General features: G+C 35.6%; 1 protein-coding gene across 2 annotated transcripts; it reads right to left on the reverse strand.

Moving 5' to 3' along the window:
• Window positions 1–406: 406 nt before the first annotated feature.
• Window positions 407–20331, reverse strand: LOC109214484 (probable inactive serine/threonine-protein kinase scy1). 2 transcript variants are annotated; one of them, XM_019378403.1, is made up of 21 exons: window positions 19983–20331; window positions 15475–15573; window positions 15204–15355; window positions 13017–13089; window positions 12267–12389; window positions 11525–11633; window positions 10991–11070; window positions 10810–10891; window positions 9439–9578; window positions 9240–9350; window positions 8996–9112; window positions 8755–8844; window positions 7145–7198; window positions 6973–7047; window positions 6685–6760; window positions 6405–6504; window positions 3145–3214; window positions 2379–2449; window positions 1903–2009; window positions 1498–1740; window positions 407–1071 (listed from the first exon to the last, which is right to left on the reverse strand). In XM_019378403.1, the coding sequence occupies exons 1-21, from the start codon at window positions 20106–20108 to the stop codon at window positions 719–721; spliced, it is 2451 nt and encodes an 816-aa protein (XP_019233948.1). In that variant the 5' UTR covers window positions 20109–20331; the 3' UTR covers window positions 407–718. The 2 variants fall into 2 exon arrangements, with proteins under 2 accessions (XP_019233948.1, XP_019233947.1); XM_019378402.1 differs by having other exon boundaries at window positions 1498–1746.
• Window positions 20332–21946: the final 1615 nt, after the last annotated feature.

Genomic DNA, 21946 nt, shown 5'->3' on the forward strand with positions numbered 1-21946 from the left:
AAAATATTTTGTGAATTTACTATTATAGGGTAAAATTTAGCGACCTTACCATTATACTAGGTAAAATTTGCTTAATTGACCTTACTGTTATACTAGATAAAATTTGTTACTTTCACTTGACAAATAATAATTTTGTGATTTTAATATTACATTGCCAAATTAGAAGCAAAATTCATGTGCCGCAGGAAAAGGGTCCGCCATCAATTACAAATTGCCTTAATTTGAAATTGGAAGTAATGTGTTCAACATTCCGACCAAGGGTCACCATAATGTGAGTCTTTTGGAGCGACTGGTAAAATTGAAAAATAAAGCTTACAGGAAAAAGAACAGACAACAAAACAAACAACCCCCCCCCCCCCCCCAAAAAAAAAAAGGAAGGGGCGGAAGAGAGCCTCAGGAGCGATACTGCGGAGAAATGACGAACAAGATTTAGACGCCATCGGCGAAAGAAAATCACCAATCTTTCAACATTAATGCCTTAAAGTAATGACATCTATCTACAAAGAATTGATTACTTCTCTTAAAAGAAGAAATTCAGTGTTTTGACCAGGGGAAAATTAGTACTACACATCCCGTTGTCCTTGAGGAATCTAATGATACAACACATCAATAGAACTTTCAATCATATATTTCAGTCGGAACTTTAGCCGCCTGGGGGGAAAAAAAATTTACAGGATTACCTCAAATATGCTGCTGAGCCTAGTTTTACTTCTGTAACTTACATTCCAGATGATGTTCGGTTTACTCTTTGCGCACCCAATCTAGGAGCAGGTTTGGTACCTCGGCCTCGCCCAATTGAAGGTCTCGCTGTGGCAGTTGGTACAGGAGCTGCGATAGCAGCCCAGGGGTCATTGTCATCAAGTGCTCCACTTCTTTTCACATTCAAAGGTTTTGCCGAAGGAGCTGGGGCTGCTATGGCAGCCCAAGGGTCGTCATCATCAACTGTTCTGTTTGCCCTCGAGTTTGATGGCTGAGAAGTTGCTCTTGGAGCAGGAGCAGCTACAGAACCCCACAAATCTTCATCATCATCTTTACTCATCTTAGAAGTGGTTTTACCCCTCAAACCAGTAACTGAAACAAACATTAAAGAAAAGAAATTAGCTGACCTGACGATCAAATGATATGCTTCCAATTTCTTGTCTTTTATTTCCTTTTCTAATTCCATCATTGTGGTTCTCTCCCTCTCTCTCCTTTTTATTGCAGCAGTCAAAATCCTCCCAGTCATACCCCAAGGGATTTTAGATTCTCACCTATATTGCTCGGACTCTCCGAAAATGATCACCGGGTGCATGTCGGATACTCCAAAAGTAGTGTATTTTTGGAGAATACGACACGGGTGCGGCAATATTTTGGAGAGTCCACGCAACATAGATTCACACTGTATGTGGATACGCATACGCTTGCCTTTAGTTATACACGAACCAAGGAGATTCTAGAGACGTATATATTAGATGTAAGCTTTTGTTTCCACTCAAATTTACCAGGCATTATTACTACCTTGTGGTTTTGGTTGAGAGACAGGACGTCTTTGAGCAGCTTGAATATTTGCCAGAGAAGGAGATGGTTTTGGCTCTTCTTGTGGCTCGATGTCATCCCAACCATCTTTGTCACTGCCATTACCCTCATGAATTCCATTTTCAAGTTCTCCCCATCCATCAGTTGACGTTGGGGATACAGGTACAGGATGATCCGCCGCGTCTGCTCCTACTCTTATATGGACCGGTGTCATACTTGAACTATCTGCAACTATGTGATTTGGAGAATCAATATCAATAGCAATTCCAGAGACAAAGGCATCATCATAAGCATAAAACTCATTTTTGAAATAAGCAATGTGACAATAATCTCGGTTATCCACTAAGGGCAGTAGCATAATTAAAAAAAAATTGGCACGAGGCATACTTGAGCTAGCATCGGAGACTGCAGAAGCAACAGGCACACTAGCTGGAGCATTGGAACTCTGTTCTGAGGCTTTGCCACCTTTATGGGTCAGAGAGCTCATAGCCCAACTGCATCAAAGCAATGAAGGCATACTATTGAAGAAGACAGGGAAGAAAAATGCAAACTGCATAATGGAAAAGGAAAATTGTACAGCTTATGTAACCATCACATTGAAATTCCACAACATTTCATAACATCGTCATTTCTAGTAGTAATTCTCACTAAAAATTCACTAATGCACAATCAATGCCCTTCAAATTGACATAATCACAGCAAAACACTGGAATTACAAGTTAACATATTCTTTCGCCATACTTATATCCAAATTCAGGTGAATAAGCTTTAAGATTTGATTGTTTCAGCTTGTATCCAAATCAGAGTTATGGTGGTCAAATGTTGAAATAGAAGCAAAATAACACATAAGAACAGAAGCATACCCAAGCAAACCCGCATTTCCAGGAATTGATGAAGTTCCCATGCTTGTAGTGCTGGTATCTCCGGTGCTTGTCTGTATATGCCCAAAACAAAAATATTATACATGGTCAGGGTAAGGGAGGAAGAGAAGGAGGTTCGCATATAAGTGAAAATGCAACAAAAAGAATCAGTGATGAGGCACTGATGGGAGGAGATATTGACTACCATGAAAAGAACAAAATTCATACATATAGAAAACTCATGCAAGCCAGTAATATAGTTCTGGAATAGTCATAATAGCAGAAATATATGTTGAGTTTACCCAAAAAGCCCACCAATGTGGTAAAAGGTTAGAGTTCAAGAGAAATAAACAAACATGAGTAAGTTGAACGTAAAAAAAATATTTCTGAACAAACGCGAAAATTTTCATGCAACTGAAGGAAGACTAATGTCGAGGTTTATACAGGTAAACTGCGAAAATCTCCCCCACAAATGGCAGAACGACACGGCCCGCTGAACGGTATATGACCGCATGGATTAACAAGAAGAAGAAACTGTTGTTCTTCTGGATAAGAACAAGGGCAGTCTATGCCTGCTGAACAGTTCATGACTTCTAAGGGGAAATCCTTTTTCTTTTTTGCCCTTTATGTGGTTGCGCAAAAGTTAACCCACAAGGTAATATCATCTAGTGATCTCTCACCATAACTTCACAGAAAGAAAGCTTTTAAACACAAGACTATAGTTAGAAAACATTATGTCCACAAAAGAAAAATCAAGAAGAATATATACCTTATCATGGTGTTGCTTGACTATTTGCAAAAATTGGTCAACTGCTTGGAATGCTTTTGATCGAACATTGCTGTTTCATCAAAAAGGGAGCAGTGAAACCAGGAGTGTATGTGCAGAGATACACAGAACGAGTTGCAGAAATATTCGGAATGAGTCATCTATCTATATTATATTAAAAGCACGAAGGTCCTTAGCGAAATGTCGTTCGCCTTTTTTACCCTTTAAATTTTAATTATTCACTAGACAAAATAGTCATTTAACTATTTTTCTAATATTTCAGACTTTAAAATTAAATAATTATTTTATTTAATTTTTCCTTATTTAAATTGCGTAGGGATTCCAAATATTTAGGTTTTAAAATCCATTATGATTTTTCTAACTTATATAAATCCTTTCCTTATTTGAATCATGTAAAATAATTATAATTCTTTCCATATTATTTTTTCTAATATTTAGGACCTTGCAAATTTGATAACTACCCTTTGACATGACATTGAATTTTACAATAATTTGATTCTTAAAGAAGGTGTATTTTTAAAGCTCTTGTGTTACCTTTCAAGATAAATTTTGAAAACTATGCGTGCAACTACAAAAAAGTGCCAATTTCTTTTTAAAATTTAAAAAGTCTAATAATGGTTTTTAAGCCCCCCAATTATGAAAAAAGAGAAAAAGAAAATTATATGTTGCTCCATCAAAGTTAGACAGGTAACTTTAGTTCATAAGCATGTCACTTTTTCACTTCTTTTTTTTTTTCTAATTTTTTATTTTCATTTAATATATATTAACAAGAGTGATATCTCCTACTACTAATTATGGATGAATTTTTCGGGTTGATTTCTATAATAAAAAGTGTGAACTATATCTTAATTAGCTTCTTAAGAAACGAACTATTAAATTTTATAACACAAAAAAATTAAATAGTTAATGTTACCAAAACCATTACTAGGATATGATTATATAGAATATGAATTCATCATGTTTGTAATTTATCAGAATTATAAAATACTCATATGCTTACTCTCGTGCTTTATTAGAATATCGAAATCACGTTAAAATTCTCTCAACACTAAGCATTTTTCTTAATCTTTTCAATTACTTCTCTTAAATACTTTTGATTATATCCTATAATTTTAATTACTTTATAAATTCATAAACAAATGTTAATGAAAATTCAAACACAAAATTAAAAAGTGAATTAAAGATGGGTTATTTTACTTTTTGAAAATAGACTTTCCTTTGGATAAAAATGTAGTTAAATACTTAAAATTTTGGAATAAATTAATATTATAAATTGAACCAAAAATAAAACAATTGTTTTCTTTAATGTTGAGAACAAGATTATTTTCTCATTGAAATAACTTATTAGCAAAAGAATTAAATTCAATGTTTGTTCCTTTTAATGTATTTTCGGAACATGTTAGAGACAATATAGGGAATATGCACGAAACACATTGTCTATAAAGAACTATTAAGTGAAGTAATATTACAAAAACATATAATTAACTCAATTTATTATTCATATGTGTAAGCTGATATCAAATCACTTTGAATTTAACTAATATATACATAGGAAAGCTACAAGGACAGGTTATCGATAGAAGTCAATGGCATGTTCGATTACGGAGAAGTCAAAAGTCAAAGATTCACTAAAACTAGATACAACTATTTGTCACATATAAATTATATTTTGTATCTTTATTTGTCATAATTTAACTTGTGGAATTAAAATAATATATTTATAAGTTGATTGAGAATTTTTACAGGACGAGTTTCTTCCTTTATTGAGTAATTAGCTATATAAGATCAATAGCTAAGCTTGTTTTGTAATTTTTTCACTTAGTGAATAATAAAATTTAATTATTAAAAAAATCTAAATTAGATCAACAATCATCATTTTCAAAAATTTATACCTTTTTTTTAAACTTTTATTTTATAATTCAAATGAATGTTAATATAAAATATGCACAGTTTTTTGAAAAAAAAAAAAATTATACTCATACACGCGCAACGCGCATATCCTAAAACTAGTCGCTCAAAACACAATAAAGGTTGAGAAAGTAAGATCAAGCAAATAAACATCAAATAATCTTCAATGCCATCTGGGCAGGGGAAAATAAATACTCCCTCCTCCCAATTTCTAGACACTTTCCAGTTTGCGACATTCCAAAAATGTTTGATAGCATTCCATCGATATTATTTGATCCAACTTTTAAGAATTCACATTAATTTATCTTTTCAAAATTACCTTTATATGTGATGTTTTCTTTATAAAATTAACTTTTCAATCATTATCCTAATAGCCTTAAACTACCAGAATAATACAAAAGCCAAACTGATGGAATAGACGGAGTAGAAGAAATGGAAGAAGTTTTGAAGTCCCATCTGTAGATTCAGTTTGCCTTTGGCACTAGCACAGTAGCACACAAGCTAGAGGCTTCACAAAGTAAACACAAGCTAAACTTTATTTTTGATAACCAATAAATCCATATTGTTCCAGGCTTCCAGCTTCAGAACTTGGTGGATAGTAAAACGGTCCTCTACTGCAAATGTCTTGTTTTCTTAAAGTTTTACCAATACGGCAATGTCTATAAGCATCACGACAGCCAAAGAACACATAATTGTGTCACTAATTTAGATTGGAGAACTGACTCAACCAGTCTAAACATTAATGTATCCACAAAGGATACAAGCAATCACAGCAATGCAATACCAATAACCTAAACCAAGGACTCCCATGCGTAAACATCCAAACTGAATACAAACCACAGAAACACATCCATGGAGTTCGAGCATATAGGCGTCCAAAGTAGCTCCTGGTATCAAGATCACTAATTCATAGCAAGCAAGACCAACAGAGAAGACAGCCAGGGACCATTGCCATTTTAAACTGCTAGCTCGCTTACATTCCTAAATTTTAAGCATTAACCAAAATATTCTTAAACAACATCACAGAGTAACTATTACAAACTACAAGCTGTATTTAACTACTTTGAAGCATAGTTACATTTTGATATATGAAGAGCAATTTCTGACATCTTTTGATATATGAGAGCAACCTCTAACATCTCAAGAAAGTAAGAATAAATCATATTTAGACCCAGCAAAATAACTCCATTATAAGGAAAAAGCGAAGAGTTTCATAAATATTTTTCCTTAACAGTACGTGCTAAAATAATGTGGAAGAGAAGTGCTAAAGTAATGTAGTATAAACATAAGGATTAAGAAAACAGCAAACGTAAACTACTAATACAGAAGGATACCTGTCTGGATCAATGGTAAGTACGACAATATTAGGTAAAATTCTAGTTGCAATCTCAGTCACGTCATAATAAGAACTAGTAGCACTCAACGCCATGACACCTGCCACAGAATATTTACATTCATTAATGTGAATAGAGGAAAGGAGGAATACAAATGGCAATCAAAGTTAAATAAGTTCGTCGCAAGACCAACAAAAGTTCTCACAGAAAAATATCAACTCAAGAAGATTCATTCAGCTAATCAATATGAAGTCAAATGCAAAAAAATGTATGTTCCTACCTGCTCCTCGAGCGGGTGAAAATGTATCACGCAAGGCACGAACAGTGAACGCATTTATTAGAACTCTTTTCCTCGTCTACACACAAAAGAACCACCAATTGCCATCACAACGGAAAAGAGGCCTTGGAAAAGTATTAAAATGGAACTGTAATAGAATCTGCCCATTAATGTTTTCTTTACACATAAGAAGTGTTATCAATATAAAGCAAACCCCTTAGACATTTGAAAAAATCTATTCACTTATATGAATTCTGCACTTGTATGAGAATCAGACAAGCAACTTCTTACCCCCTCATTGAGGTAACTGGCTATGTTTCCAAGCAATATGGTAGTGTTTGTTCTAATTGCTGGTTCTTCATCGACCTAAATGAATAGCAAATAGAAGAACAAGAAACTATGAGGCAAAGAATTAAACTAGCACAAAAAAAATACTTAGTAGTTTTGCACCTAAGATGCATACCTGTAGCTTGGAGAGATACTTCAACAAAGACCCCGATATAGTGCGATGTGACAGCTACAATGAAAATTGAAAGGATTAACATCAGTTCGAAAGATCCTAGGAAATAACACAAGATGCAGCTGCTTATAACTGGTAAAGCATGAAGATTTTAAAAACAATAATATATCCATGTCAGATACCATATGATAGATCAAGAGTTGGACATGTGCTAGAAACACATTAACCAACTTCTGAGTCGTTTTTGTTGTAACTGTAATTAGCATGTTTTAAAAATGACCTTTTGCCTTCAATGCAAGGACGACATAACATATGATCATTTTAATTTTGTAAAGGATGGATACAAATTTAGAGAAGAAAGAAGCATAGGTTAACAGATGGAAGAAGTGTGTCATGCAATATTGATTGTTTGTTATGCAACATGCATGTTATATGCCGATATCACATCTTCTTTTACCCGAATTCACATTTTTTAATCCAGAATTGTAGTACACAATCCAATAACCATTCTAAAGATCATCAACATCTTACTTCTTTTGTGGCACTCCACAAAGGCGGATCTAGGATTTAAGTTGTATCATGTATGAGTTCAACCTTTAAGATTTTTTGCATTGAACCCATTGTATTATTAAAGTCAATGTTATCAAAGGCAAAAAGCGGAAAAAAGCTCTACGGTCTTTTGGGGCTTTAAGCGCAAAGCACAAATAAAGTGTGGGCTTTAACGAAGAAAGGCGCAAATACAGAAAAACTACAAATACGTATGTGTAGTTCAAGTATAATATCTATAAGCATGAATACCAAATATATGGACAAAGAAATTGAAAAAAAATTACGATAAGGTGAAATATCAATTGTTTAGTGTCACCTCTTTCGGATTACGCTCGTTAGCAAAGAATAATATGCCTTAGAGCCTTGATGACAACACTGAAGCGCCCATTAAGCGAGGCGAATCGCTCAATATGTTTTGAGCCTCGCTTCAGGGCTTAAGCGCGCTTTAAGCGCGCCTTTGATAACACTGATTAAAGTTACGTGTTCATATTACTATTTATTGCATTATTAGTGAATTTTTATACATAAGTATGCTCCGCCTCAAAAGTACTAGGTTCAGTTGAACCCGGTGCCGATATATTGCATCTGCCTCTGGCACTCCATATAGGTAGTGCTTTTCTTTCATTTTTCTTTATAACCGAGAGATCCCCGTAGCTAGTGGTGCAAGGTTCGAAACTCAGTGGATAAGTGACCCCTGCCTCTACCTTCTCCACTGTAATACCAGGTTTTTGTCAATAGGTTCGAACCCGTGACAGGCGCCTAACCCAGACATCACGCCCTGCGCTCTAGACCAAAGACCTGGGGGCGTAGGTAGTGCTGTTAGATGACCATAGATATTTAGAGTGGAATGTGGAAGCTTAGAATCAAGAAATACTGATTGCCCAGACGAAAACTACCTTGAGGAAAGTATCAAGTTATCAAGCAAATAAATGCTTCAGTTAAGGTACCAAGTTATGTGTCAACATTTAGTTCTGACCCATTTGTAAAACTTAACCCAAAAGTTGAAAAGTTACCAGCAATTTGAAATAACAAAAAAAAAGACATATGTTAGAGAATGCACATACCTTAGGAGCTAACACAAGCATAGATTTAAGAGTCAACTCCCGAAGAAATGAAGATGTGTCAGAGAACCCAGTAGCCACATGAGCATACACCTGATCAAAAGTATTATCAGCCATACCCACGGTATTATCAGCCATACCCACGATGTAAGTGCAAGAGGTTTTTCGCCTCTTGGACATGTGCTTCAAAAAGGGTAATTGTGTGCTCGAAATGTATAAAAAAATGCATTCACTAGTCCCATACCTGCTCATCAACAATTTGTGAAGATAATGACTCCCCGTACTGATCAATGTGCTGCAGTAGACTGACTCGGATAGCGCGATCATTGGCAGCAAAGAGTTTTACAATAGTTGGTAGCACCTATATTAGAGGCATAGCATTGATATGTAAGTCAAAAGAAAACCCGCGAGAGAAGATGTGATCATTTTGCTGGATGAAGAAAATACTTAATATCACGAAGGAATGGGAGAGAAGGAAAGTGTTCAACCTTGATACTAAACTCTTCATTTGAAAGCCAAGAACCCATTTTTAACAATGCCGTTAAAGCAGGTGCAGCAGCTGAACCAAATTCTAATGCAGAAGCTAGCAAAGGAAGCAACTGCAACAAGACATTGTTTGATTTGCTTTCATTTCACACACGTCACACTGAACCAAAATGTATCGTGCTAGAAAAAAATTGGGAATACCTTCTTCAGCACAATTTCACGCGGAAGTTGCTCTGCAAGATTCGGAAGCTTACGGAAGAAAGTGTCCTTTTCAACACTGTCTTTGAGATTAAGAATTTCCATGAACTGTATGGTCTCCAATAACTTATTTTGGAAATATTCTGCCGATGTATGATTAGCAACATTAGAAGAGATACAGCATGTGAATGATACATTAGAGAGAGCAGAGTAATGATAAGACTTCAAGGAAGATACATATAAGAAGAAAAGAAACAAGACTTGGGATAAACCCAGAGGGATAACTACAAAAGCATACCAGATGAGCAAAAGCAAATTTTGTTCACATGCTGAATGAACAATTGTATTGAAAAACCAGCAAATTAAGAGGAACATAGGCATAGAAAATATTGTTCACATGATGAATGAATAGTGGAAGCACCAGCTGATTAAGAGATATAATACAGGCATAAGAAGCTGAACTTCAGTAAAACAACTCAAATAAAACTAATCTCATTCAGCTAGACTAAAGTCCAGAAAGAAAATACAATAGAGTCAGAGACAACTAACTAAAATGAGGAAACAGAATAGGGTTCAGAGAAGAAATTAAAACTCGAGGAATAGACAACTTGGAAGATAAGATGCAACACACGCAGACCAGGAGAGATATATACATTTAAGCAAATGTGTAAGTAGAAATTCCACGTTCATTTAGCTATCTCCACTGGCTATAAAGATTTACAACAAAAAGTCTCTGTGAGAATGTCAGTAGGCCAAACCAAAATTGACGCGATAAAAGGAATAGGTGACATGATTAACTTTGTCAACGATAGATATTAATTAAAGGTTAGGACCATGCCATGACTACCACGTAATAAAATCTCCACGTACTCTTTAACCATGAAAACAACATAACAAATACAGCTGCTGTTTCATGTGAGCTATGCAGAATAAGTTGAACTTTTCTTCATATGTAGTGGAGGGTAGGGAGTTAAAAAAATCACAACAGACTGCAAATACTACATTCTACCTCCAGACAACTTTGATTGGCAGATTAACCAAAAGTGATCGCTAGCCATTTTCCGATTTCTAGAACGATAAACCCACTTCAATGTGAGTCTCTGATGGGAAGCATTAACTCAGAAGCAAGTCAAAGCAAAGTATCAGACGTATCTAGAGCTAACATCCGCAGTTAGAAAGACTTAACCCAGACCAGCACAGCAATTATATTGCGTGACATATATTGATGCAAATAGAGCAATCATCACATCCATTGGGAAAAATAATAATTAACAATATAGCAAGTTAGAGTTAATAGTGATACCATGTAAGCAGTTCAGAGAATTAAAGAAGGAAATTTAAACACCAAACTCAAATCAAAACAAGGATAATTACCACCATTCTCCAGAAGTTTTGATGAATTCAATCTGCGAGCAGGCATAGAACTTAAGAGACGTTGATAATCTGGAAGTAGAGACTGTGAGACAGGAACATAAGCCAATTGTGACCAGATACAAGAATATAACAAGAAGAGTCAAGAGAATACAAATGAAAACCAGAAACTTAGCAGCAATACCTTTGGAATGGACGCAGTATTCCGCAGCTCCTCTGTTTTGCTCAACTTTGTACAAGAGAAGAGTTCATAGATGAGACAGCCTAACAATACCCCCGGAGCAAAAGATTAGTTCATGGTGATAGAAAAAAATTTAAGAACCTATGCAGCATTTCAAAGACTAGCCAAAAAGCTGACATCCATTTGCATCGGAAGATTGTGACCCACCCACCCACCCACCCCCCCCCCCCCACACACACACCAACACACACGCCCCAGAAAAATAAAAAGTAAACAAAAACTCAAAACGCATCGCAACAACGATCTGAAAGAGGGTATGGAATTTAGTCATTAACCAAGAAAAGGTTGATAGTCTGAGTGCTTTCTAGTTTTAAATGAAAAGGCCAGTAACATTGACAGGCCACTGGCCACCACAACAATATTTAAAGTTTAAATGCCCAAATGTGAAACCTAAGTGTAGAAATATAAACTAATGACTTGTCAAATTAAAGAAGATATCTAGCTTGCACGATCTGAAACCACAGATACGAGACTAACCCAAACCCCAAGAATCTATAGCCCAAGGAGGAGATTTTCTGATTGACGTCCAATCAGACTTGAGCATCTCCATGGGTTTGTACTGTGCACCAATAAGCCAATCATATTGCTGAAAACAACAACAAAAGGTAAAAAAATAAATGAATAAATAAATAAATAAAGGCCAATCACTGAACTGCATTGGCAAAGAGGAGAGGAAATAGCAATAACTCATTAGGCACTGCAGAACAGATGATGCTGTGACAAATTGTATAAGATAGAATCTAGTTCACCCAGCAAAAACGAAACAGTAGAAGAAGAAAGAACCCAGCTATATATCTTTTTTATTTTGATAACTGAGAAATTCCCGAGGGCCAGTGGCACACGGTCCGAAAAGAACAACCCAGTTATATTTTAAGCACTAAATATAGCATAACACAAATTTTTCAACGTAACAGCACAATTTTTTTTAAAGTCATAAATGTTACAGCACAATTTGGTCATTAAGAATCAATGCAACCGAAGAAAACTGCAAAGTAAAGAAAACTACTATTCTTTAGCTAAGAGGAAAATAGGAAAGGATATTCATATTTAAGGATAATTAGTTCATTATGTACTTCGCTTGAACAGAAGAAAGTAAGTAGCTAACAAGTGGCAGGGTCTAGAAAGAGCACTTGTTATTCTGTTCAGAATTTAAATTGAGATAATATGATATGAAAACTTAAAAAGAACTCCACTAATTAAATCCTGAATCAGAGGTTACCAGCATTGGTCCAACAGAAGACTCATTATTCCCATCAAACTCAGAAAGAACGTCAAAGGCATGCAACTTCCAGTCTAGAGTTTGAGTAACGACGACACTAGCCACGCAAACATTGCCATGAACCTGCGAGAGTAAAGCACGCGTTGAAACAATCCATCAAATACAAGAGTAATCAGGTAGAGTTTGGGGTGGGGTGGGGGGGGGGGGGTTTGACAGGCTCTGGGAGACTGAGACACACCAAGGACCAAGGGTGGAGATTGAGGCAGCGGATGGCTTACCACAGCTTTTCAATTTTTTTAACATTTGGTCTCTAAAAGTCTACGTCTTTTGATTATATTCCTTGAGAAAATACCCTAGCACCAAAAAAAAATTGAAAATTTTCCTGTAAAGTCTCCCTTCCTCCAATATCCAGGTTCTGCCATGTCCAAGGACTAAATTATAAAGCTTAAGGATACATCTATCCCCAGACCCCACCTTGTGGGACTATACTGGGTAGTTGTTGTTGTTGTTGTTAAGGATACGTCTAAACATTTTACCTTATCAAAAAAAAAAAAGATACATCTAAACATCTAATGTACAGAGCCGCTGCAGTTCAACCATTTCAATATTCAGATGCATCAATAAACAAACCTATGGAGCAATATCATATTCAGCCAAATAGTCAAAACTCCCAAATCACATCCAGATAACATTGGTACATGTGATCCTTCAACAGGGAAAGCAAATCAATTCCATTAGATATTGACTTACAAGTTTACAGTCATTATTCAAGAAGCTAACAGCTTTGGCTATTCGATGCAATCCCCATGCGTAATACTCATCTCTGCCACATCAAATGAGATGCATTAAACAGACGTCAAAAGTAAATAGCATGTTGAAGAGACATGGGGATTACAGTGGTATCCTACACGCCAACGAATTTACAAGATCAAAATATGAAGGCATAACAACACACAAGCACACAACTAAACAGCCAACCAATCAACAGTCTGTCTCAGTTACAGCTAATCCAACAAAAACTGCCGCAATACCATGGTAATTAATAATATCAATTGAGATGAACCCTTCAAAAGTTGATTTGTTTAACATCATTTGACCTCAATTCACCAAAATTAAAATAACTCAAACCAAAATCAAAAATCTCAAACCAAAATCAGATTAAAAAGATAGTAGCATGCCCATAGATTTTTTTTCTTCTGATAACTGAGAAATCTCGAGCCAATCGCGCAAGGTTCCGGGCAGTGGATAATGGGTCTGCTCCTCCACCCTTCTCCACTTAAATATCAGGCTTTTTGTCTATGGTAGGGTTTGCCTAACCGATACATCACATGTTGCACCCTTACCACTAGACTAAGCCCCCGTGGCAGATACCCTTTTTTTAGTCTGAAGATACCTAATTCACTTCAAATAATTTTTCAAGTTTAAAGAAAATGACAAACTACTTCGCTAGCGTTTGCCCATAGATCCCAAATTTATTTTGAAAAATTTGATTTGGATGAAGTTTGGTTTGAAGATGAAAATGTGTTTGGACATACGTTTTCAAAACATATTTCCCAACTTTATTTTGGAAAAACATGTATATAATTCCCAAGTTTTGGGATTTTGGCCCAAAATCAGCAATTGGGGTGATATTGGGATTTGGGGTTTGGGATTTGGAATTTTGCCAAAATGTGAGCAAAATTTATGGCCAAACATGAGTTTTGAAAATAAATCCCAAATTTATTTTGGGAAAACTCATGGCCAAACGGGGCCGCTTCCCCTTTCCTTTTGGCTTTCCCATAAATGAGTAAAGTTTGTGGACCCCAGAACTTCCCAATCTAATATGTATTTTCAAGTATTGACTCGATAATCTTAGCACTAGATCTCTGATTTTAATATAAATACTATCTTACCAGTTCAAAAAAAAAATATTGACTCAATAATCACTCCCAAGTGAAATAAGATTAAAGAACGGATAGAGCAGGTAACATTATTTGTAAATGTTAAAACAAATCTATTTTGCAAATACTATTGTAATTGTTAATACAAATCTCTTTTGTGACTCATTGTGTCTTGCATCTCTCGGTATAACTATTTTGCATGCCTCTTTTTTTTTTTTGGAGGAAGTAATGTGTTTCATTAAAAAAGCATCAAGGGGATGCAAGGTCACAAGAGGCAGAATTACAAAAGAACCAAATACAAGAGTGCATTGTATGCCCCAATGCAATGTCTCAATCTAGAACAAGAGAGCTAACAAATTCCAAAAAATGGTCAGTACATTACTGGGGATAACTTTGTTGCATGCTCAGGTTGAATCACCTTCTCCTATGCCATAGAGTTCACAAGATTCATGAATCATGAGCAAAACGTACAACCAACATGCACAACCACAAAAACAAGAAACCACTTCAATTGTTCTTGATATTTTGATTTCCAAGGCCATAAGAAGAAGAATGATAAAACTATATAAAAACGCATGGGTGAGCTACTATGATAACGACAAGTTGCAAAAAAACTTCCACTCCCTAGCATCCTTGCATAAATCGAATAAAATCCAGTACAATATTTTAACACCAAAACAAAGGGAACTTTACAACAACAAAAAAGGGAACTTTTAGCACTTCTTAAAACCGCCTGACAAACAATTATGTGGGTCAACATCTCAACCATTCTTTTAAATAGCAAATGTAACCTTGGTCAAAGAGGAGAAGCAACTTCTCAGAAAAATACCACTAGATACACGATTGTCAGTCTAAAACCACATTCATTCCTCATGAATCTGGGCTAGATGCCAAATAAAAGAATATAGATTCCAGTTATAGGCAATAAGCACATATCATATATTCCTATAAATTGCTGTCACGGAACTACCATATTTCCCCATTATTAGAACACAGAGAGTCAGGCAATCAAGCATCGGAATCGTAGAGTGGAAAAGAAGCCAAAGTACATTCATACCTCTGGGTACCTTTTAATCCTAATTCCTTTAGCTTCTCCGAGAGTGGCATGACAGGTTCAGTAACAATATAGATGGTAACCTTGGTAGTAGAACCATCAAAATTTTCTGCTTCGGTGCTGTGAAGAAATGACAAAATATTTGGATGCCTAACCTGAAAAGAAAAACAACTGGCATTTAGAAGAACTCTGATGAAAGGGAAGAGAGTACTCCAAATACAAGAGAATGCAAAGTCTAATTGTACTCCCAATATACAACCAATAATTAGCTTACGGTGCGAAGTCGCTTGACTCCATTTCGGCCAGCAGCTAAATGTCCATCGTTTGCATTACTCCCCGTAAGTGCAAATATTGAGACAGGAGTGCCATCATCCTGATATAAGAGAAAAGATCAACTTCCCTATTTGCATGCAGAAGAGGATGACATTCATTTTTTTCTTTTTTGGGATAAGCATAAAAGCATTCAATATGCTACCGGTTCATTAAGGTATTTAAGTAGAAGGAATCTCACGGGTCACAATTCTATCACATAAGGATTTATTATTCATGGCTAAGCAACATGTATTGATCCATACAGACTTAGTCGAAATAGAACATATTGGAAGTAACTTTTCAAGAAAATAAAATAAAATAGAAAACCTTAGAAGCAAAAGATTCATGTAGGCGATATCAATTAATTGAGATAAGGCTTAATCATGGTACACGTACTTTCAGTCCAGTTTTTGCTAGGAATATTTACTCTGTTTAGAGAAGGTATGTCAATAGAAATCTAAGAGAAACTCTTGAAATAGAGAAACCTAAACTATTGCAGATTGAAATGAAGCGGGTACAAATGGGTTTGGAATGGATAGTGAGGATTCGTATATCCAATTCCAACTAGCTTGGGGTTGAGGCACAGTTATTGTTGATGTTATACAGCAACAAGGATTATGTTGCATACAGTGGCGGATCTAGAGGGTAATGTGCGGGTTCCCGAGAACCCAGTAGCTTTTGCACAGTCCTTGTATATGTATTGAAAAATTCATTGATATATCTATAGATATTTGATTGTGAACCCAATTGATAACTTGAGATCGTTATAGGAACCCATAAACTTCAAAGTCTGGATCCGCCTCTGGTTGCATAAATACCCTTTCTTATGGAGCTCACTCACTAAGCTGTTATCCTTCGGCTTCTCCTCTCTTTCTTTTTTTACCTTTACTTCTGAATGGAACAGGGGAAGAGACTGACGTGTTTATTCCAGAGAATTTCATAAGAATAATCAAAATAATATAATCCAATCTTCCATTAAAAAAAATTGTAATATGGTAGCGAAGTATTGTTTATGATTAAGATGAAAACCTTTTTTTATTGTTCCTCGATATGATCCATTTAACAAAGGATCATACACTTTAGGCACGTATTCTTTTTTAGTACCATCATTACACAATCTAGTTCCTGAGATATTATAAAATGAAATTGTGATCTATTTCTATTAGGCAGAGGCGCATCCAGGATTTCAAGAGAATGGGTGCACCCAGGGCGAAGCTATGTACGACGAACTGACCACCATTCGCCGAAAAATTATACTATGTGTAGGGTAAACTATTACTTGTTGTTTATTAAAAAAATAGACTTTGAATACCCTTGCATAGCCCACTGGCAAAGAGTGTTAAACATGTGAACACCCTTATTGAATTTTCTGGCTTCACGACCGTTGTTTTTTTTTCAACCCAACTTCACAAATCAAAGAAAAAAGATAAAGAAACAAAAGAAGAAGTGAGATTGATAAAGAAACTAGAAAATATGTGACTTTTGTTTGCAAAAAAGTTGGTATTTTGCTGATTTGCAGAAGACTTAGAGCGCTAGAGAGTTTTGTGTGGAGAGGTATTTTTAATTTAGCGATTTCGAAAGTCTAACTAAAAGACTAAATAAGCAGTTGTGTAGTAATAAAGAGAGGAAAAGAAAAAAAGAACGTGCGTGCTAAAGAGCATGGGAAACTTTAAACTGCGGGCCCAGGAGGATGGGTATGTAGCCAATTTATTAATTAAAAAGTGAAATAATGGATAATGTTAAAAAGGGAATTGCAGGGATTCGAACCACCTACCCAGTAGATAGAAGGTGCACTTCTCTACCGGTGCATTACAATGTTCACTTGAGTATGGGTTCACCCATACAAATTCAAGTATTTTGTGCTGAAATTTACTAATGCTATACAAGGTTTAGGGAGAGGAGGATGGATTCACGTGAACCCACCCCCTCCCATGTAAATCCGCCCCTACTAGTGGGGTACATGAAAGAAATAGGTTAATTAGTAGATTGTGTCTCACGCATATATCTTTAATAATTCATATCATATTAAAAAAAAAGGCCATAAACAAAAGAAAAAATTATTGCAGTAAGAAGTGATAAACACCCAGCATCAGCATAAATTCTTTCTGAAAACTATGAGAATTCATTTTTGAAAATTTCATTTCCAGATAAGAGGCTTTATTCATGGACCATTTTGAGAGAAATAATTTTCCTGTGGATCATGTATCATTGCAGTAATGAAACATCTATTAGCTGGATCCTAGTATTGGATAAAATCAAGAAAAAGAAAATACAGGCAGACCAAATGATTAAGAATTATTTTTTTCCCTGCACACCTCGTTTCATGCATAAAATTGCAGAATGAACATATTTGGAGATTTTAAAGGCGACGTTATAAAGCCTCTCTTGTGTCGTCCTATAAGTGTTAAAAAAAAACTACACGCAACAGTAATTAGTAACTAAATCAGTAATCATCCAGAATTCACTTATGTCTCATTGAATTTATCAGAGCACCAAACTTCAAGAAAAGTTGGGGAGATGAGATTACCGAATAAGAAACAAAACGTCATCTTTTTAATTGTATGCGTGAGTTTCATGTAATTTGGAAGAAATGTTATTCTGAAAAGTAAGAAATGGATAAGGAACAGGTAATGTGCCATCTCACTAGATACAGACCCGATGCATCACTTTCCTTTGACCTCCAACGACTTCAACAAACTATCTTAGAAGACATGTTCAGATCAAAATGGCAGCGAAATAATTTAATCATTGATGAGAAAGTTAAAATATCCCCAATGGTTAGGCATCAACACATCCACCAAAGGCTCCATAAAAAAAAACGACCAACATCGTAGCAACGACTAATGGACAGTGGACTTACTGTACAATCTAGCCTAATGTAGAAGAGAAGCTACTCATTTCGCCCGTCTTAGACATTTATTGTCACATCTCTCAGAATTTTCGGTTGAAGAACTTTAATGCCTTAAAAATAAAAACGTTTCTTTCTCAAGATAGGCAGGCAAGGAAGGTCAATTCTCTCGTGGTCTCTGGTTGGTCCTACGCGATCTAAAAGGAGTGCACCAACGGCCATGAAAGCTTCCTATCAGATATGCGCAAATGAGGAATATTGATCGAGATTTTTTTTTAATGGCTGAGAAATCTATCTAGGGCCAACCCTTAGGACCAACCCGCAGCCCTCAGAACTCGAGGACAATGGGCCACCGGCCACCCCTCCTTCTCCACTTAAATACCAGGCTTAGTTCGCATTGCGCAGGGCTCATATTTGTGACCTAACTCACAAGTTCCTCAACCTTTGCCAATTGAACTATCGATCTAGATATTATCTTCAAATAGTTACTATATAAAAGGTTAAACCAAAATTTTCTATATTTCTTTTTTCTTAAGCCTGTGACATGCGATGACAGGGTGTGCCAAAACAAGTTATCCATATCATGTACATGAATATGGAAAAAAAATATGAAAATTGACTAGAAATCTCAAATTCAATTCCAAGGCTGGAGTTCCCAAGTGGAGCCATTTTTCGTACAAATTCTTTATTTCTTTTTTTTTTTTTTTGGGGGGGGGGGGGGGGGGGTTACCGCTAAAAATGAAAGCNGGGGGGGGGAATAGGTTGAAGAAATTATTATGCATTAGGAAGCTAAAAGAACCCTCAACATTTCCTAGAGTACATAATGCTAGCAGAGAAAACAGCAGAAGATGTAGAACTGAGTCAATTTCACAAGTCATAAGTGTACCATTTGGAATGGTAATCATTCCATCACTTGAGTTACATGGATGAATATGATCTCCAAAAAGAGCAAGCACAGGAAACTATCCCCAAAAACTGTCTACACAAATAGAATTGGGGATCTAATGATGCATGGGACCACATAACTGGCTTGAAGATACTATTAAGTGCTTCGCAATATGATCACGTGTTTTTTCTTCATTAGGCAGCTTAAAGAAGATCTCTCAGTCAGACTTGTTTATCACAAGTATAAGACAGTTTTCAGCAATCAGATAATGCACTTGAGCAAAATGCAATTCAAGAGATGTCCAAATGAAAACCAGAATAGATCTACCCAACCAGCTGTGCCACCCTGAGTATAGTGGGATACTGCTTTTTTATTATGAATCAATCCAGCAGCTAACCTGTAACTCCTAAGAACTAGCAAAGTAACAGAAATAGAACATATGTATACTCCTAAATTCTGCCTGAAAGATCTCCTACGTTGCATAATTTAAAATTCCAATGCGTACGTAGTCTTAGTACGATCCATTATGTAAAACAAAATTAATCTTTTCCTAAGCATGTTCAGAACTAAACGTGATAAATTCCACAATTAAAACTCAAACACTTGCGGAAGGGCAGCGCACTGATAATAGGAAACTGGTAATAAAACATCAAACCAAAGCAATTATCAGCTCGGATAAATGAAAATGAGATAAGATAACTGCATAATTGAGTAGAGGAAAACGGAGAGAACTAACCTTGGAGGTGCCACGGTAGTGAACCCAAGATCCCCAAGCAGAGGAATAAGGTTCGCCGATGTTGTAAGGCAGATCCTTGAGTCCCGTCCCAGATCCGCCGACGACGCCTTTCAAAAACTTGAACATCCTCTTAACTTCCGATTAAACGCACCGATCTCCGATCGAGGAAAGAGGGAGACAGGCCGGTAAACGAGCGAGGATTGATCTGCTGGTTTTGGAGAGTTATTTTGTGCAGCGAAGGAACTGAAAAAGTGAAAATTGATATGCTTGATTCTGTGCTCCGTGGGTCTATGACAGCCTATGGTCGCTCTGATCCTGCACCGTCAACGTTGTCGAGGGAAAAAAAATTACAATGTTCTATTTATGGTGAATGTCTATATTTAGAAAGATTCTAGGTTTATTACTTGGTGGCTAAGTCACATCACACTATAAATAGAGGGTTCTATTCCATTGTAATTCATCCCAAAGCAATAAGAACTCTCTCTCTCGTTTTCTCTGTAATGTTCTTCTTCTTTTATTGTTTCATAACACGTTATCAGCACGAGACTCTAACCAATTGAGTAGAAGCTTTGAGATTGAGCATAATGATTGTCAATTATTCCATTAACTTCCTTCATGATTAAATTCTGGATTTAAGGTAAGTATTTTACTTTATTTTTCTCTTTTAAATTCTTGAAATTCTATAATTTGATTTTATATACAAGCAAAGACAACAAGGTTTGATTATAACTCTAGTGGAGTTTGTAAGAAATTATAACCACCTGAAGTGGTAAAATTTCTATACCTCGCCATGGTCAAATTCATGTATGATTGTGGGCAAAGAATTGAAAACTCGTCCCATTGAATTTGCTCCATTTTCATTCCCTTAAGAGAATGTGATAGTAGTATGTGATAAGTCTGAAAGAAGACAAAATTATTACTATGAATGTATCAATGGATATGGACGTGGCAATAGACGAAACTATAATCGTCATTATTGTGGTAATGAGAACAATAAGAATTCTCAAAATAATCCTTCACTTTGTAAAAGTAATATTTGTCATCGATTTGACGTAAGATTTCGTAAAGCGCATACAGATGACTATGGTCCATTCATGATGTGAATGTGAAAAAATCTGATTTATGAATACATATTCATTCTTGAAGAATATGAACGTGCTAGTGGTAGTGAATATACCACACTCACCTCTAGAATGAGGTTTGAGTGGAAATAAGAAAATAATGCCATTATTATGGCATGAATGATCATTGGTCACATAACTATTGTACGCCAAAATATTTTGGCGATGTGATTATTAAAGGGCAACGGTAATGCAAGGAACAGATCTTGTATAAAATTGTGACTATGACCATAATGGTATAACTTTCCCTTTAAAAGAGATATTCACCATGTTGATGTTGATGAATAAGTGGTAGTACCAAATTAATTGAGAGCTCTTGAAGAGCCAATTATTACTATTTTGGAGAAATAAAATTGTCTTAGTAAGTCTCAAAGAAACTTATTTAGTTTCTAAAGTATTCGCGAAAGCGGTTGGTTATATTGAGACTATAAATAAAGGAAAGATTTAATATTTTCTATTACTACAACTTGTAGCAGGGTAATATGTATGTGAAAAGTTACCCGTTTTTCTCCAGTTTGTACTACACAAATAGACAAATAACACAAATGAAGTGGATGTTTATTGATATAAAAACTCATATCATAATAAACTTGGAGTTTATTGCTAATTGCACACGTCATGATGTAAATTTGAAGTTTATCAATATTGATAATTCATTCAGTTGGCATAATTGGTTTACCCATATCAATTTAAGTATGATGTGCAAAAATAAAAGAGAATTCGCATAGGTAAATATTAAATAACTAGAAAATTTTTTACGAATTCTCTTATGTTGCCTGTTCTCATTAATTAATATACCAACTAAAATTAGGATTGAATCCCATGAATGCTGGAAATATCAAA

The sequence above is a fragment of the Nicotiana attenuata genome, unplaced genomic scaffold, assembly GCF_001879085.1.
Source record: "Nicotiana attenuata strain UT unplaced genomic scaffold, NIATTr2, whole genome shotgun sequence".
Classification (NCBI taxonomy): Eukaryota; Viridiplantae; Streptophyta; class Magnoliopsida; order Solanales; family Solanaceae; genus Nicotiana; species Nicotiana attenuata.

Excerpts from the sequence above, each read along its gene's own strand:
- LOC109214484 (XM_019378402.1), bottom strand. The coding sequence starts at position 20,108 with ATGTTCAAGTTTTTGAAAGGCGTCGTCGGCGGATCTGGGACGGGACTC. Across the intron at positions 11,634-12,266 it reads CTTCTGTTGGACCAATGCTG|CAATATGATTGGCTTATTGG; the intron begins GTAACCTCTGAT and ends TGTTGTTTTCAG. Across the intron at positions 1,747-1,902 it reads AGTCTCCGATGCTAGCTCAA|TTGCAGATAGTTCAAGTATG; the intron begins GTATGCCTCGTG and ends CAAATCACATAG.